This window comes from Nyctibius grandis, chromosome 8, assembly GCF_013368605.1.
Source record: "Nyctibius grandis isolate bNycGra1 chromosome 8, bNycGra1.pri, whole genome shotgun sequence".
Classification (NCBI taxonomy): Eukaryota; Metazoa; Chordata; class Aves; order Nyctibiiformes; family Nyctibiidae; genus Nyctibius; species Nyctibius grandis.
In genome coordinates, this window is record NC_090665.1 from 29,739,880 (window position 1) to 29,757,502 (window position 17,623).

At 38.4% G+C, this 17,623-nt stretch overlaps 1 protein-coding gene across 1 annotated transcript in view; it reads left to right on the forward strand.

Annotated features, from left to right (window-relative positions):
* The window catches only part of DPYD (dihydropyrimidine dehydrogenase), a 375,099-nt gene that overhangs the window by 247,417 nt on the left and 110,059 nt on the right, over window positions 1-17,623 (forward strand). The window contains 2 exon segments of the mRNA XM_068406142.1: window positions 8,207-8,275; window positions 11,019-11,102. Coding sequence (XP_068262243.1) covers window positions 8,207-8,275; window positions 11,019-11,102 — 153 coding nt within the window.

Consider the following 17,623-nt stretch of genomic DNA (forward strand, 5'->3'; position numbering starts at 1 on the left):
TCTTCTCTTGGATTCAGCCTGTGTTAACTTGCGTCTTTTCCTTTCAATAATGCTAATTTCCATTCACCCGTGTATTCGTTTTCACTCATTACCGAAGGGACTAAAGGTTGAACTAGGGTAGGTTTCCCATGCAAAATAAAATCCCAAAGATTCCAGCAAATTTCCAGGGAAGTCTTCAGCCACATGCATAATTTTCGATGGAGTTTGAAAGGTTTACCTGAAGCACTGAAATTTTCAACAGTCTATCATAAAAGGGACATACTTTTTCTAATAGTGCAAAATATTTGAGTTTCCCTGAAGTGTTTTGTACAAGTGCTATATTTTCTTTCGTTAAACATCTGTTTCGGGGAACTCATATTCCATGGTCTCTTTTCCACTTTTGAGGAATTACCATGTCTTAATTAAACAGTGCCCTGAAGCACGGGAGGTACAGGTGCATCAGAAGATCTTTTTTTTTTTCTGCCCATTCATTTTGCCTTCAGTCTTATTCCAAGTTGGTAGGACTCTCTTTAAATGTTTTAATGGAAAGTTAGTTTTTCATGTGCATGATTTCATGTGCAGAAAAGATAACAAAGAACCACATAGCCTGGCCCTGTATTACCACTGCAGAGCAGCACAGTGAGCTGATGAGGCCTCTTTGGCCCCTCTGGAGAGCACGAAAACACAGAGATGTTTCACCAAGGCTGTGTGTGGCTCGTTGCAGCCCCATTTATTACAGAGACTGTTCTCAAACGCCCCTTTTGGCATACAAGCAGGGCCAAGGGCATGGTAGCTCAACTCCTGTCCTGATAGTGGCTGATACAGTGCTGAGTCTCAAGTGGCAGAGGAGCATTTACAACACCACACTGCTCCCTTGTTTTCCTACAGGTGCAGCTAGTTCTAAAGACCAATCTGTTTAGCTTCATGCTCCCGTCAAAGCCACAGCATTCTGTTATTTTACAAAGAAATGTGTTTGTTCATAACCCTTGGTTTTTATTTGTCTGAGGACGTTAGATCCTAACAACTCTAGGCCCTAATCTGAAGCTATAGCCCAGTGTACTCACTGGCATCTATCAAATAATCTCATTAAATAGATGGAATCTCATTGATAGAAGTGGAGTCATCATACAAAAATAACTGCCTTTGAAAATAAGTGTCTCCATTTAGCACGAGAAGAGAATCTTTGTTGTTTTCTGCTTGTGCTGATTTTGTGTGTGTAGTAGGGTGAGCAAATGGTAATATTTTCAAACTCCTATCATCAGCTTCTCTAGACTTATTTGCATGCTGATAATGTTTGGCCTGTTTTTGTGTCGATCTTGTATCTCACTTCCACTTCACTTTGAAAAAAAAACCTGGAGATCTCATTATAAAGTAACAAGGTAAAGACAGGGCTTTGTTCAGCAGGTTTGCTACAGAAAGACAGCTAAATATTACACATACTAATATCCCCTACTTGTCTTATTTTCATTTACTCAAATTACCTTAAATTTATTTTAAATGCAAGTTAAGGAGGAACACCATGGATAGTTAGAGATTGTTAAATTATTTACTCTCCGCTCCCTGAAAAAAGAAGACAGAAGAGAAGCAGAATTATAGGTCAGCAATGTCAAGACATTCTGCATTACTTGTCTTTATCATCATGCAGAATCTTTTTATTAAGGCAGCACAGAAAGAATAGATTTATGGACTGAAGGTACAATGTTTAATATGTCCATATCCATGTAGATTGACAGTTCCTACCGGCATGAATTTCCCAGGAGAGACAGTGTTACTGGTGTCAGTGGATGGCATCATTTACTTCAATGTTCCATTATTAAATTGATAACAAGATAATTCCTCTGCTTCTCAGAGACATGACAGGGTTTACAATTGTTAACTTTCTTATTGCATGGGATTTGATGTTCTAGGTAGTTTTTAATAAGAGACTTATTTTTATTTCAGTTCTGCAACAAATCAAAAATTACAGCAAGAAAGTACAGAAAAAGAGAAACCAGATTGGGTCCACAAGGCATCAAAATCAAGCTGGTTTCTAGAGGGTTATTTTTACAACTGTAAGTCTGTGTGCTCCCGTTGTTTTCAATACTGCACATTTAAGCATGTTTGTGCAATACAGAATATTTGCTGCAGTTGTACTCTTATCTTGTGAGGTGGGTGTTAGAAATGTTCTGAACATTGGTAATTCCGGCTGGATGATTTTGAGGATGATCATTTCATCAGCCATTGGCCATTTGGAAAAGCAGAGGTCTGCTGCAAGTGGCACTGAGCAGCACTAAGCCTCCAAGGATCTTTCTGCTGGTAAGATGTGGCATAGCTGTGTCTTGACCTGACCGGACGTTGTGCAAGCGGCAAGGTTACAGGGGCAGGCTAGTGGTGCAAGTTTCAATAAGGTGGAAAATCTGTATGACCCCAAAAAGTCCTGTGGATCTGTTTTTTATTCCCTTGTTGCTCTCTCTTTGCTACTGAGACTGCATCTAAGAGCTATTGGGTAGGGCAGAATCTGGCCTATGGCCCATATGTTTCATTCTTTCACGTGTGACAAAACTGTGAGAAGTCTGTATGAAGCATGTGTGTTTTCCAGTTACATATTTACAAGATTGTTTATCATGTCATTGAAATAGCTGAGGAGTGTTCAGTAAACCATTCTTTAGTAACTTTTCACCAAGCACCTGATGAACCACATGCTCTTGTAGCTACACATGTGCAGGACGTTCAGGAAATGCTCCAAGTGTGTCAGCTTGTTACAGTGCACGGGTGAGAGATGGCATGGGTCAGAACCGAGTGCACGTACCCCTCATTCAGACAGACGGGGGCATTTTAATGCTGTGAAATAATGATTCAGCTGCCAAGAAGTTCTCCTGTCCTAATGTGCTTGTAGGTATCTTTTCCACTGGGGAATGATGAACTAAATGTGTTATTTTTGCCATTGTTTTAGAACGACTATATCTTCAGTGCCAAACTTCTTCCTAGTAAATGTTTCCTGAGGAATTTTGGTTAAAAACGTTTGTGTTTGTTCAGACTAAGCAGGTCATGTGGCAAGGCTATTCTGTGTTGTTTGGGAAGAAGAAACATGTCTTGAAAGGAAGATTGAGGTCTTTCTGTCTGACCCAAACACAAATACCTTCTGAAGTTTAGATTGATCAAGAATAATTTTTTGTGTATTTGAAATCTGATTCTTAATGTAGTCTTCAATCTCTGCACTCCCTCTATCCGCAGAAGTTTTCCTGTTCCGTATCTCTACTTCCCAAACAGGTAGCTGTTACAAAACCAGTCCTTCAGCCTTCTTGAAAGCTCCTCTTGATTTTACAGCTTTCAGAGGAACAGTCTTTTAAAAGATGATGTTAAGGATCTCTTTCTATTTCTGCAGGGGCTGTGCATATCAAAAATAAAATCCTGGGGATATTTGCCAGTGTTTGAGAAAGCAGAAGGGGGGCAAGTTGAGGCCAGCATCAGTGTCTAAACAGAGCATCTAGGACACTTGGTGCAGAACTGTCCTCAAGCCTGATGCAGCAATGAGAAGGGACAAGCAGGGAAGAGAAAGCAGAAATTATATGGGTAGCTGAATTTCCTGAAGCACAGGGAGATTATGCACTGACCTGAAAGAATAGGTTAGAAACAGATACAGGCTATGGTCTGTGTAAGATGACCAAAATAAATATGGTTGTTACAGGCATGAGGGTAGAGGATTGTGATTCCATTGTGTCTGTTGGGAAGTTTTCTTAAATTTGCAGGACTTGACAGTGTTCACATTTAAATCCAGCCCCCTGAGATTTTTTTTCAGACTCTTTGAGTGTACTGAAACTCCCTTATACCCCGCAGAGCAGTACAGGACAAATGGTAATTGTCTACCTAGAGTTTTACTGCTGTCTGGCTTTAAATAGATGTTCTCAGGATTGTCTGACCCAAAGTAGGTCCAGTTATTTTTTTTTCTCCTTCCTGTTGTTTTGCAACCTCTTGCAGTGAATTCCGTGTGTTAGGGAGGAAAGATCACTTGAAAACATACACAGTGGTGAACCTCATCTGTTTTATTTCTTTTAATGCTATTGCATTCATGAGACATCCACATAGAGATAATGGAAGAGAAAAAAAAAGCATTCACAAAAGAAATAGATTCTAGTTTAAGCTTCCAGGGGATTATTATAAACAAGGAGAAAAAAATATTTTAAGGATTATGGGAAGTACCTTGTCACTGTCCTTTTAAGTAGAACAACTACTAATGCATTAGTTACAGAATTGTGTGAAATGTAGCTTTTTACCAGGTGCTTTAGCTACAGTATATTTATCTTATAATCGTGTCCTAAATACATTATATATCCTCTGTTTTCCATCTGCCCTCCCTCCAACAACAAAAAAAAAAGTTTTATTGTAGACCTTTTTCCATGAATGATCAAGAAAATCCTGTACACAGAACAATGTCTGATGTTACAAACATGCATTTGTCCCTTTATAGGCATCCGGAGAAATTGTCTATCACCTTGTGTAATGTCAGGGCGTAAAGACCTCATCTAGTGACATCTGTCACAGTGATCACAGGGGAGGGAGCGGTGTCTGCAGGGCTCCGCACTCCTTGACGCAGGGCGGAGGAGGCAGGATCTCCCGACAATAGGCAAAATAGCGGTTTGGATGAAGAGGAAGAGGGAACAGCATATGCCAGCTCCGCTTCTGATCTGCGAAAGGGAATGGGCCAGGGATCCCACTGTGCTTCAATCATGCATGGTTTCGCAGGCAGCCCTCACTCAAGCTATGACAAAGCTGCAATTTAGTCAACCTTCATTTACCACTTACTACACTTCAGCAGCAGGTTTATTGTAAGATCTGTCAGTGGTCTACTTTTGTAAGCCGGGCAAGTGTCATGCTGCATCACACTTGTGGTTCAAACAACTGTAATTAAACTCATGTCAGGTTACCACTGCAAATGTCAGGGGTCAAGAGGAAGGATGTGCTCTCCAGGGATGCTCCTGGGCTGGGCCATGTGCTGGGCTTCTATGAGATACCAGCTGTTTGGGGCTGTTGAAGTTGCAGGGGTGGTAGTGTGGTACATGACATTGTAGGCACCAAAGATGTAAAAGAAAAAAAAAATTAAAATAGTAAGAGACTGAGAGGCTGAAATGTGATGCAATTTCTGTTTATTACTTTCCAATAAAAACTCTGATTTTTATCACTTGTTACTGTTACTTGTCTCTTGCTATTCTCTTTCTAGGTAATAGGAGATAATATTCTATGTTTTCCGTATAAAATGTGATTTTAGGAGTGCACTCGAACCTCAAACATCACAGATTGTGCCCTTAAATGTCCCTGTACAATAATTACTATTTTTTTGTCATGGGTACTGATTCCAAATGAAAAGACCGTAGAGGTATTTTGGGAAAGAATAGTCACTTGAGGAAGGACAGTTTTGTTAATGTGTAGTGCTGCAGGATCTGTTTTCACCTAGGAATTAAGTTTAATTTCAAGTTATAAGAGAACACTGGGGAAAAAAGAAAAATAAAATCCCTACTATTTTTAAATTTTCATTATTCTCTCTGAGATCATGGTTTTCATGTGAACAGTCACGACAGAAATGTAATTTTTGCTTTCAGTTATTTTTGTTATTGTAAACCACTGCTTCTGTCAAAAGTAGGTGCTTAATTTTAAATGTGAATGCTAAAACAAATCAGTGTTAAATAAACGTGTTGTCTTAATTAACAGCTCTTTGAAACCTCACAGATCATCTTCATCCGCTTTTGTGCACTCCCAGCAGAATTTTCAAATGTTATTAATAACACTTGACATAACCTAACTCAGCTACTTGTGAATATAGTCAGCCGCCCTTGTTGTCTTACAACTTTCCTTGCTGAAAAATTTGATTTGTTTTAAAGCTGAATTGTGTAGATTTCTGGTATACTTTGGATTGTGACTGCAACTGTGAAAATCCTTATCATGTTGTCAGTGTCTGAGCTGGGTGGGGTTTTTTTTGCTTTAGTTAGTTTATAAAAAGCGTGAATTTGACAAGATACGGTTTCTAGCTCACTTCCAGTGAGTGCATATTTTAACTAGTTTCTTACTCTAAATTTTTCTTATATATACTTTCTTAACCTGATTTTTTGCAATTTGTGTTCTTAAAAATATTAGTCTTTTTAAAGAGATTTGTATTTATTTCCTGAGTACTCATATTATCTTGAATATTCAAATAGAACACAGAGAAAATTTTGTTTCATAAATATTTGACCTATGGAGCTATATAATGTTTTTCACAATAGAAAAAAAGTATGGTATAGGAGAAAGAGTTTTTTCCTGTCAAGCATGGCCAGTAATGATAGTGTGCATTTAATGAAAAGCTTGGTCTTATATTTATGCCAGAGGTGCACACAAACTGGCGCCTGCGGGCAAGGCAGGCACTTCATCAAATGCTTTCCTTCTCAAAAGGCTCCCTCCCACCTTGCAAGCATCAGCCAGAAGGGTGGATGGGTAGGTAGTATGCAGGTAGGTGGGTGGTAGATTGACAGGTAGAGATTCATCAGAGCAAAACAATGGAAATAACGATGATGATAAGTGGTATTGTCCTTTTAAATTAATAGATTGTAACCTTACCATGGCTAATTTTCTCCATAGCTGCCTTCCTTTTTAGAGTATATTTCCCTCCTTTCTAAAGATACTGAACATTTCATCCTTCTTATGGAAATAATTTGGGAGTTTACAGTTTCCAACAATTGTGCGTGTATTGGACAATTTTTCTACACCATGCTTTTCAGTATTTTGCCTTATATGAATGAGTCATTAACCCTCAGCATTACGGGAAAGTTCAAGAGAAGTGTTATGCTGACTGGGAGTGACAGATTAAGCTCATCCCAGATATTAATGCTGACAGTAAAACTGTTTGGAAAGCAAAAAAGATTAAAACCAAATTTCATCCTACCTGTGAATTAAACTTACATGTGAAACTTTCATACGTTTCACATAAGAAGGCCAAATAACCAAGAGTGTGGCCAGATGCTTTTCTGTTTTCATCTCGTGGCGTTTCCTTTGAACACAGACTGAACTGGTACTGTGCTCATAAGTTCTGTGATTTTTTTTTTTTTCTGATTTAACCTTTTAGCTACTGCAATATAGGTCTCTCTTGCTTTGTTCTTGCAAACCTCATCCTTCTAAGAAGTCCTCCATGCAGGAGTTCTTGGACTGAATTCTCTGCTGATCTCACCATGAAAGTGTCAACTTCAGAGTTTCAGTGTCTGATGATTTTTTGATGGGTCCAGAACAAGTGGTTTTGTTTTAGTCTTAAATAGAAATTAACATTGTTACTTGAACTAGACATCGACCAGAGGAGTAGTTAACATCCATTTAACAGTAAATAGCACTCTATGCAACTGGAAAGGTGTGTGTTTAGCTGCACTCCCAGAAGAATCCTATTAGAACTCATTTTACCTAAAAACTTGAACCTCAATAAAGATATTATTAGAGGCAGCAGCACCTACAGGCAGAACCTGGACCTGAAAGGTGCTCAGTGCAGTGAGGAGGAAAGGCGATACACAGAAACAGGTCCTGCGGAACTGGGTCCACAGCCAGCAAATAGGAAATAAAATGTGTATCATGGGAAAACAAAAGCTGGAATTTCCCCGTGCCACTCTCCCAGTCCTCCCAGATTTTCCTCACATCCTATGAGTTTCCTCCCAGTTGCCTCTACAGAAAGCAGTCCTGGCTGCCTGTCACTGTCCTTGCATAGTGTGAATCCTAGGGGGCTGGTTTTGGTGTACCCTGGCTTCCTGAAGTCAGCTGGAATATTGTGTAAGTGTTCATACGCTGCCAAATTAGACTGTAAACTCTTGCACTTATGTCTTACCTACCTCTAAAGAGCCCCAAGTGCTTCTGGCATTGTGTAAATAGTAAATAACTTAATTCCTCTGACCTCAGAAACAAGTATGTTTGGCAGTTTTCCTGGTGGGCTCTGTGTCTAGGACAGCCCTTGTTCTCGCTTTGTCGCATGACGGAGAGAATGCAAAGTCCTCTATGTGTTTGACTAGACCTGCTGGTTTTCCTTAATGACTTGAAAAATAGGGATAAAATAGATGACTTTGTATACTATTTCTCATCCCCAGTGAAACATACAGCTATATTTCACTATACATACTAGTAGTATACAGCTGGTAGTTCCCATATGCAGGTAGTGGTAGTTAATGTTTGGAGTCACAGTAAAGTGCTATCTGATGAAATCTGGTGACATGGCTTCAAACGACTGCATATATGTTCTTTTCAGATTCTGATTGCCAGTATCATGTGCAGCTATAGCAGGGAGGACTGGACTGAACTTGCAAAAATGGCTGAGGTAATGGTTTCCTAAATGTGTTTCTGCATCTTTTTTTATTCTCCTTAAAAACAAGAGCTGTGATAAGGAATTTCTTGAAAGAAATAGATTCAAAGTGAAAAATGAGAATTTAAAGCATGTCCATTATAATTTGTTTATTCTGTGTTTTCATTAAAATGATGGAAATGTAAATTTAAAAAAATCTGTTCCATAAAAATGGTCCCTTGGATTTTTAAGCAGTACCTGGAAAGCTTTTAGTCTGTGAATCTATATACTTTTTATTTGCATTTTAAGGAAACAGTATATTATGACGGATACCCTGATAAAATTTAATTCTACCTTTGAGAGCCTAACTTGATCTTACCTTGCCTACAGGCACACTAGTTTGACAGCACCAGAAGAAATTTTGAATATGAAACTCTTGAATATTTAAAGTATAAAAGGCTCATTTAATGCTATTCTAGTTTTAATACAGACTTTCAAAAATGATAGCAGAGAAAACCAGCGTATATAATAGCAGTCAGCAGGCTTCCTATAATATAAATCCAGTCCTACACAAATGCAAACAGACTATGCGCCTGAAATTTCGATTCAATTTGAAGGAAAAAAACTATTTAAAAACATGTGCCTGTGTCCATAGGGAATAGTATAAGAAATACTTGATCAAGACCACAATAATTTAATTCAGAAAGGTGTCTATATCTGAATGTAATACAAAGTTGCTATTGTTCCACATAAAGTATCTAGAGGAAATAAAAAGCATAGTTTCAGATCAATAAAGGCAGGTTTTAACAAATTCAAGCAAAGAAAAAAAAATAGCTTGTCATCACTGCTACCATTACATCAGATTTAAATGCTTTATAAGTATTATATATATTTTTTGTATATATATTTTCATGTATGTGTATATATGGGTGTGGATATTTTGAATTTGTGTTTTCATATGGCTAAATCCGTATGTTTGAACATGGTTGTTTATTCACAGTGTCCTAAGCCCTCCTATGGTGGTGTGGGAAGACACTTCTTTATTTTCTTTGGGCATTTTAAACCTATGAGGAAAAAAAATCACTTTGGGGACTTAGGGAAGTAAAATTAAACATTATCAGTAATTGGCTGGGTGATCTGATTGCATCTGAGGACACAGCCTCAAGCTTCACCAGGGGAGGTTCAGGTTGGACATCAGGAAGAATTTCTTTTCAGAAAGGGTTATTAGACATTGGAATGGGCTGCCCAGGGAGGTGGTGGAGTCACCATCTCTGGATGTGTTTAAGAAAAGACTGGACATGGCACTTAGTGCCATGGTCTAGTTGACAGGGTGGTGTAAGGGCAACGGTTGGACTCGATGATCCCTGAGGTCACTTCCAACCTGATTGATTCTGTGATTCTGTGATCTTCAGCACTAGTCCATTTTATACCTATATTTACCTAATTGACCATGAAATCTTTTGTGGAATCCCGCGCTTGTCAGGAGCAGTACTGCTTTTAAACTGACTAAGATGAATGGCTTTATTGTGCCATTTGCTCTTATTTTTTAATCCAGTGGCACTGCTATCCAATTTTAAGACAGATATTTCCAATCTGTGTTTGTATTTATGTTGCTCATTTAGAAAAAAGTAGTTATCTAAATGCACTTAATAATGTGTAACGTATATGATATAACTTTCTTCCACGAAGTAATAGTTAGCCTCCACTTTGCGGAGAGCAGCACGCTTGTTTGGGGTGCTCTGGATTCCATAGCTGAAGAGCAGTGATATTTAATCGCATGTGTAGGGCCCTACCTAGAAGGTAATAGATGTGGCTTTCCAAAGAGCAGAAGCCCCAGAAGGTACCGTGGTGCCTCTCAGCAGGAGGACGACCTATTCATACGAAAGGTCAGCTTGTCACGGGGGCCGACAGCACCAGCAGCAGCACGGCATGGCCGGGCTCGCGGAGCTGGCCGGGATGCGGAGGATTCAGGAGTGATGGATGGCTTCTCCCCAGCTCACACGCTCGGAGAGCTGCTGAACCATGGCCACACAGCAGGAAAAATTACTCCAGTTCAATAAGCAGAAACAAAATGCAAATGCAAACCAAAATACTAGTTACAGCCACGTGGAAGGCAACGTGAGAGATCCTTGTCTCCGGCCAGATCAGTTCAGCAGGGAGGAAGAGGAGTGTGTTTGTGTGCTGCCCTTGTGCACCTTGGCTCCTTGGCCTTATAAATTGTAGCTAATAGAGGGTGCTGAAGAGAAATTAGCATGAGTAATATGTTTGTGTAGCCTTTTTTTAATACTCTCTTGTTTGACTTCAGAAACAAAAATATTTAATGACAAAAGCTATGGCATAGTACGAGTGCCTGCAGAAAATTTAGACTAAATTTATTAAAGCAGAAAGGAGACATTTACTACTGAGTCACAGTTCTTCAGAGCACAGAAGCACCTGGGTAACACTTACTACTGGACCTCATTCTCAGTGCTGCCCTAAGGCCCTGTAATTACATTTCATTTTTTTAACATTTTCCAGAACCAGCTCTTTATTGTGCTTGTCTTTTTTTACTTTATTTTTTACTTTAATTTGCTTTGTAATTTTGGGAAGCCACATCAGTTTTTGAAATTTTTCTCTGTAATGATCAACACATTTCTTTTTCAGGCTATCATACTGTAGCTTTCTCTCTTAAAAAAAAAAAAAAATCAAATGTCTAAAGAAATCTACTTAACATGAACAGTAAATGCTACTTACTCAAAGTGAATTTTGCATTTTTTTTTTCCTTTTGCATGTTTCATAGGTTGCTGGTGCAGATGCGCTGGAGTTGAATTTATCATGTCCTCATGGTATGGGGGAGAGAGGCATGGGCCTGGCCTGTGGGCAGGTAGGACTGTAACTGCAATTTCTTTCATGTCTCTTCAGCAATCCTGCACTATCACATTGATAGTTACACCTTGGGGGGAAGACACAAGCAGCACATTACTAGCTTGAGATTTTTAGGTTGAATGTGTTTAAATATTTAGTGCTGAAAGCAAAAAAAAAAAAAAAAAGAAGACAGAAGCTGAGAATGTACAAAATGCTTAGTTTTGTTGAGAACAAAAATACATTATGTATTTGACAAGGAACAAGATGAAAACAGATAATTTCCAAAAAGCACTTGGATAGAATTTGTTGATTTCCATTTCAGTGCTCTGTAGATATCCTTTAGATCACAACCGGTAACTACTGCATATATCAATAATGATTTTGAAGGACATGAGATATACACACATTCCATTTCACAATTTTTAGCATAGGGACCTAACTGGTTTTTAGAATCACAGAACAGGACATACATCCTGGTAGTGCCACCTGCAGTTAACATCTTCTCTTATAAGAGCCTGTGTTCTGTAGCTTACAGATTTGATGGTTTATACAGTTTAGGTTGGAATTATCCATGCCTGATGTCTGCTGTGTAGAAATATGATGCAGAGTTTTTTAATACATCCTGTGACTTCAGTTAGGAGAATGTGTGTTGTTTTGCCCATGAAAAGAAATAAACACGCACAAAAGCCATACTTCTCATACTAATATCCTTTTGAGGTTTTCAGATTTTTGCCTGTTTTGGTCATGATTTGAAATTTGTTTTGGCTCTGAAATATGCCCAAATGTGGTGAAATTTAAAGTCTCCGAAAAATCTTGGTTCACAGTCTACCAGGAGAGATTTTCTGGAGTTTGACCATCAAAGTTTCAGAATTCTGAAGCCTGTTTGATTTCCCATCTTACTACATTTTAGGGAGAGGGGGGAAAAAGAAGAGGAGGGAGATGCAGAGTGGGAATCATGATTACATGCCCTAAAATCGACACATACTATTCAGTTGATCCCCTTGGAGAGGGCTAGTAGACATCTTAATTCATCCTCACTTCCTCAGTTAAACACAAAACTTTTAAGAACTGAGGTGTGGTTGGACAACTAAACTATTAACTTTCTAAAACTTTTAGTAGGGAGGCAGTAGGAGCCATAATTGTTTCAATGCAACTGTGGGCACACTTCAGGTGTAGCTTTATCATAGCAATACTGTCAGGCACAGTGCACGGGACACTATTATTTTCTGTGAACAAAATGATGTCAATCTATTCCATGCTGTAGATTATTATTTTTATTGAAAGTAATCTGGATGCTTTTCATGGTCAGTGGTCATTTACCAAAGTTATGATTAAAAATGGGAGAGAATTATAAAACTCCTCCATGACCACACTAGCAAAATGATATTATTAATTTTTTTCCCCAAATTTCATTCAACAACAAAGAGCTATAGTAGCAATTTTTATAAGTTTATGAAGCAATTCCCACCCTGCACTCTGCAGAGTGTAACTCAGCGGTCTGGATTGTCCCCACCTGAGATGGCAGCATGCCATAGAAAGGTGCAGTTTGGTCAGGGAGAGCCCTGAAGGTTTCACACAGAAGCTGAAACAGGCTTCTTTCAAGCACGCTCTTTTTTTTTTGCTTTTTTTTATTTAGGCATATGCTATTTCCAGCTTTCAGTGGTTGGAATAATATATGCGTGTGAAGTTGCTTAGATGTGTAGTCAGTAGGGAGCTGTCTGGCTACGTGAGTTTTTACATATCTTTCAGCTATTGTAAAATCAGAGAACGAAATGCAAAATTGGAGCACTCAGAGCTATCGTGTGGATTTGTGACTCTCCTCGGAGGAGATCAGATCCATAAAGCAAGAAGAAGATTACATTATATATACATATATGTTTGTATAATAATAAAATTTCTCTCTTCACCACACAATATGCACATTCTTTTGAATTTTTAATATATACTACTCTTGCTTAAATATATTCTTGTGTTTTCTTAACTGTATCACCAAAACGAGAGCTCAGAAAAAAATCTACTTCTTCAGACAAATAAATTAATAAAACAAGCCGTCTTTAGAGGGCCAGATCCTGACGTTTTTCCTCAGAGTTGGCTAAAATTAAATTATAGTGGCTTTAAATGTAGTTTATCGAAGAAAAGAGTGAGGATAAACTGGATAAAATAACAATACATGCAACGAGATTTATCAGTAGCCTTTCAGGGGGCCTCCATGTGTGGTGGCCCCTGGAGGCCCCATTGTAAGACAGGAAAGTGCTGGGAAGTATTTTGGCTCTACTCCTAATATTATTTTTTTTTCCTCAGAGCTGAAGTCAAATGGGTCACACATAGGTGGTGTGGGGAAGAGAGGGCTCAGATATGCTCTGGAAAAAAAAACACGGCACTCGATATCTAGAAGTCAGGGCATGAGGCTTTGAGAGACAGAGCAGCTTTCCTGGTTGTTCAGTGAAGCAGGTTTTCTTAAATCTTTTTGATAACATAATCCATGTCTTCATAGGAAATTTTTTAAGGATTAGGTCCCTTTTCATGCCTAAGCACATTAAATCCTCAGGAAACTATAGAAATTGCTGAGATGAAAAATAATGGCAGAAAAACATGTATGTGTATTTTTACTGTTTATAATGTCTAAAATGTTCTGCCTTTTTTTTGTTGTTGTTTAAAAAAAAAAGGGAAAGGAAAGGTTAATTACACTGTCTACTTTTTCCTCCTCGTTTCAATTCCTATAGTGTGCCTAAGGGTAAGTGTAGAAATCTGGGAACATCAGATTTGTTTTTTCTCTATCCTATTTTGTTATCTAGTCTCAAACACTTCCACTATTTTATACCCACTATAAATTTTAAAAATTCCAGATATATCCAAATTATATATATAAAGAATTACATGGCTATTTGTTTTATACTGAATTACAGTTCTCAGCTTTTATTTTATTTTAATTCCAAGTCATTAGTGCAGACACTCTGGCGCCCAAAACAGCATAGCTAGCCAGAGGGTAATATTAAGAGGCAATCTGTATTGCTGCCATAAGTTACTTAAAGCTGATTCTGTATAAAATGTCAATTATATTTACTAATGCTGATTAATGATAATAAAGTTAAGGTTTGTATTCTTTCATAACAATCTGCAACTGTATAGAAGTTGGATATCATTAAAAATTGTAATAGAATTTTCATCATTAGGTTTAACAGCACTAGCGCATGGATTTTCTTTGAATCAGATAACGTAAGTGTACATGTAAGTGTACACAATAGTAAACGTAAAGACAACGTGGTGAACAGCAGATTATTAAAAAATGACAATATATCTTTCCCACTATAGTTCATTACTGTAGTAATTATAGCATAAAATTATGAAAATAATAAATCAATCGAACATCTGAGATGGTAGCACTCATTTCAGTGTCTAACTTGTGATGTTGTATTTTTGGTGCCCTTTTTGTCTCTTCAATGGAACGATGCAAAGATGTTTTCATTTTTTTTTACTCATCTTTCTAAAAAGTGGCATTAAATATTCAGAACCGTTACTATGATGTGAAATTAACAAATTTAAGTGTTTGGCTTTTTGTTTTTGGTCCAAAAGCCAACAAGTCTCTCCAGCTGCTCTGGTAAGAATGAAGAAATAGTTGAATTGCGTTGATAATCTGGGTTTTATTTTGTATTCCTGCCAAGTTTTGTGTCATTCTTTGTTGTTCAGATGAAACTCCAGGTCTAGTAAGTGTAATGTGCATATCCCTAGAATCATTAGAATAAGACGGACTAGGAAAAGTGATATCCAAAGTCTTAAAAAATTTCAGTGAGTTTCCTTGGCCTAGTGGGGAGTGAAAAACAACGGAGGGAGGAAAAGAGCAGCCTACAGTTACTTGAAAGGTAGTAACAAAGATGCTGGAAGCGTAGCTGCAAAGAGGGAAAGATGATTCTCTGTAATGTCAGATGATACAGCAAGGAGCAACAGCCGCATATTGCAGGCTGAACGTTTCAGGTTGGGCATCAGGAAAAAAATTCACCAAGAAGGTGATGCAGCACAGGAACGTGTTGTCTAGTAGGACTGTGTACTCTCCATCTCTCGAGTTTTCAGGGCTCAGGCAGGCAAAGCGATGGCCAACCTCAACTGGTGTTGGCGTTAGTCACACTCAGAGCAGGAGCTTGGACTAGCTGCTCTCCAGAAGTGGATTCAGACAAACATTTCTGTGATTCCAAAGGTGCTGCATTGTTTATGCCAGAGATAGGAAATGAGTAGTGGATAAAAGGAAGCCCAAGGACTCACCTGTTCACTTGGGATGAGATGATCAGTATGATAGTGAGATCTCAAGTGGAAAGCAACACATTAGTTAAATTTCCAAAGCACAGATGATGCTTCTATACTTTTTTAAAAAACAACTCATGTTCAAAGACCTCAGCCTAAGTGCAAGAACAGAGATTCTTTATGCTATAAGTAAATATTTTAAAAGTTAATAACATCCTGGTTTATAAATATTTCTCATTAATTAGTGTTACATTCTAACCTCCAAAATACAAAAAATCTTTGCTCATCTCAGCATTTAACCTATAGGTTTGGGAGATTGTTTGCTTTTTTTAGTTTATATTGAAGGAGGCATGTATATGTCTCTTGTGAGCACTGAAATCCAGATCCTGGTGGTTTAACTATTCAGATCATATGTGTAACGAGTTTGCTTTGAGGTTCTTTTCTTACCTTTATTTTCATTTTACTTAAACTGTACTTGCCACAGCCTCTGCTGCTGGCTGTGTTCATGTTTATTGCCTGCAATTAGGAGGCAAGTTTCATAAAAGCCCACATTGCCTCACTGTGAGAGAAAGACAAATCTGTTAAAAACAAAAGCAAAAAACCCCCAAAAGCCCTGGTTTACTCTGCAAAGATGAGAACTGTCTGCATGGCACAATTAGATTTGCTGTGCTGTACCTTGGAAATAGGAAAGATGAGACTGCTTTTTAATTGAAGTGCTAATTCGCTGCTGCTCTGCCAGCAAGGAGCTTGAAGTATTTTAAATAAATGATGCCCTAAACAGAATTTGATTATATCTGTGTTCATGTGGCATTCTACTACCACCCTACAATAATGTGCTGGTTAAGTATAATTCATTGAGTCCTGCCGGCAGTATTAGTTCTCTCTTCTCTTTTGTATCAGCTATGGCAACAAATTAATGCAAAGTACAGCAGTGCAGTGGTACACTGTGCTATAGCAGCAGTGGAATATTGCCACTCAAAATCCAGTATAACCAGTATAATCGAAGTGAGGTTTGTGCTGGTGTTTGCAGTGGAGTTTCAGGATTTATATGTCTTGTTGTTCTCTTGTATTGGACACTTTCATCCATTTTGGCTGGGAACTTAAGAAGACAAGCCATCGCTGATCTCACTGCCTTTGTGTCTTTTGGTGCCCTCTCTTGCTTTGGGGCACGTTTCACCCAAATGACCTGTTTCAATCACGTTTCTCAGAGTTGAAACTGTTTCAGATATACTGAATTCCTGCAGGTTTCATAAAACTAGGCAGCTGGGTAGGGGAGAGAAATTGCCTGCTGCCCAAGCTGATGGATATGAACAGGAGCCTTAATAGTCCAGCTGAGGGAAAAGCTCAGGCAGATGCAGGAAATTCAATCACAAGGCGCAGCCTCCTCATAAACAAGGATTCCTTGGTTCAGGTGGTGATGGTGTTATTCTGCGTGTGCACAGATGTGCTGCACTGGGCGTTGTTTTGCTGGGAGGGTATTTGGGATGTGCCGGGAGAGAGGATGCTGCCGATTGCCTCCTCCAACTTCTGCAAACGTCCATCTAAGCACACTTCTTTGCAGACCAGGAGATGTGTTTTGTGGGCCTACGTTCCTGGCTCCCACACTGATCGTGGCCTTGCGTCATCCTTTATGATAGTTCAGTTTTGTTGTTTTAACGTCTCTGGATGATGTTTTCACCTTCCCTGGTTTCATATGTGTCTCTTCCCTGTCTCTTTCCACTCCCTCCTTCTTTAAAACCCTCCTCATAAAGTAAACCCATTGCTGAGTTGCTCTTGAAGTAACAATTCACTCACGAGCTATTTCACTGGAAATCTGAACAGAAAAAAGCTTACTGGCTATGTGGTCACTCCTGGCTTGGTGACATCACCCACCTTCCTCCAGTACCTGAGGATTCATTTCCTTTCCTGTTGCCCTCACAGGATTCAGGTTTGGTTAAACGTCATGATTTAAATTTATTTCCTCCATGTCTTTAGTTCCGTATGTCCTTTATGTGCTCATGTATTCTATTTTTTGTAACGTGTAAAAGGAGACAATACTTAATAATGAGGTACGACAGTTAATTGGTATTTTGTCTTAGGAATTCTGTTTTTCATACACTCAAGAAGAAATGAATTAAGATGCAAAGTTTAATAAATTCATTATCAGAACTCTATTCTGTATTTTTATATTGCAGTTTGGCAACATTTAATCCACTGTTATTGCTTTGAAGGATTTTTAATTGAATTACTCAAAAGACAAAATGGAAAATAAAAAGTGATTATAAATAGGACAGTAATGTTAACTGCACTACCCACCTGCTGAAA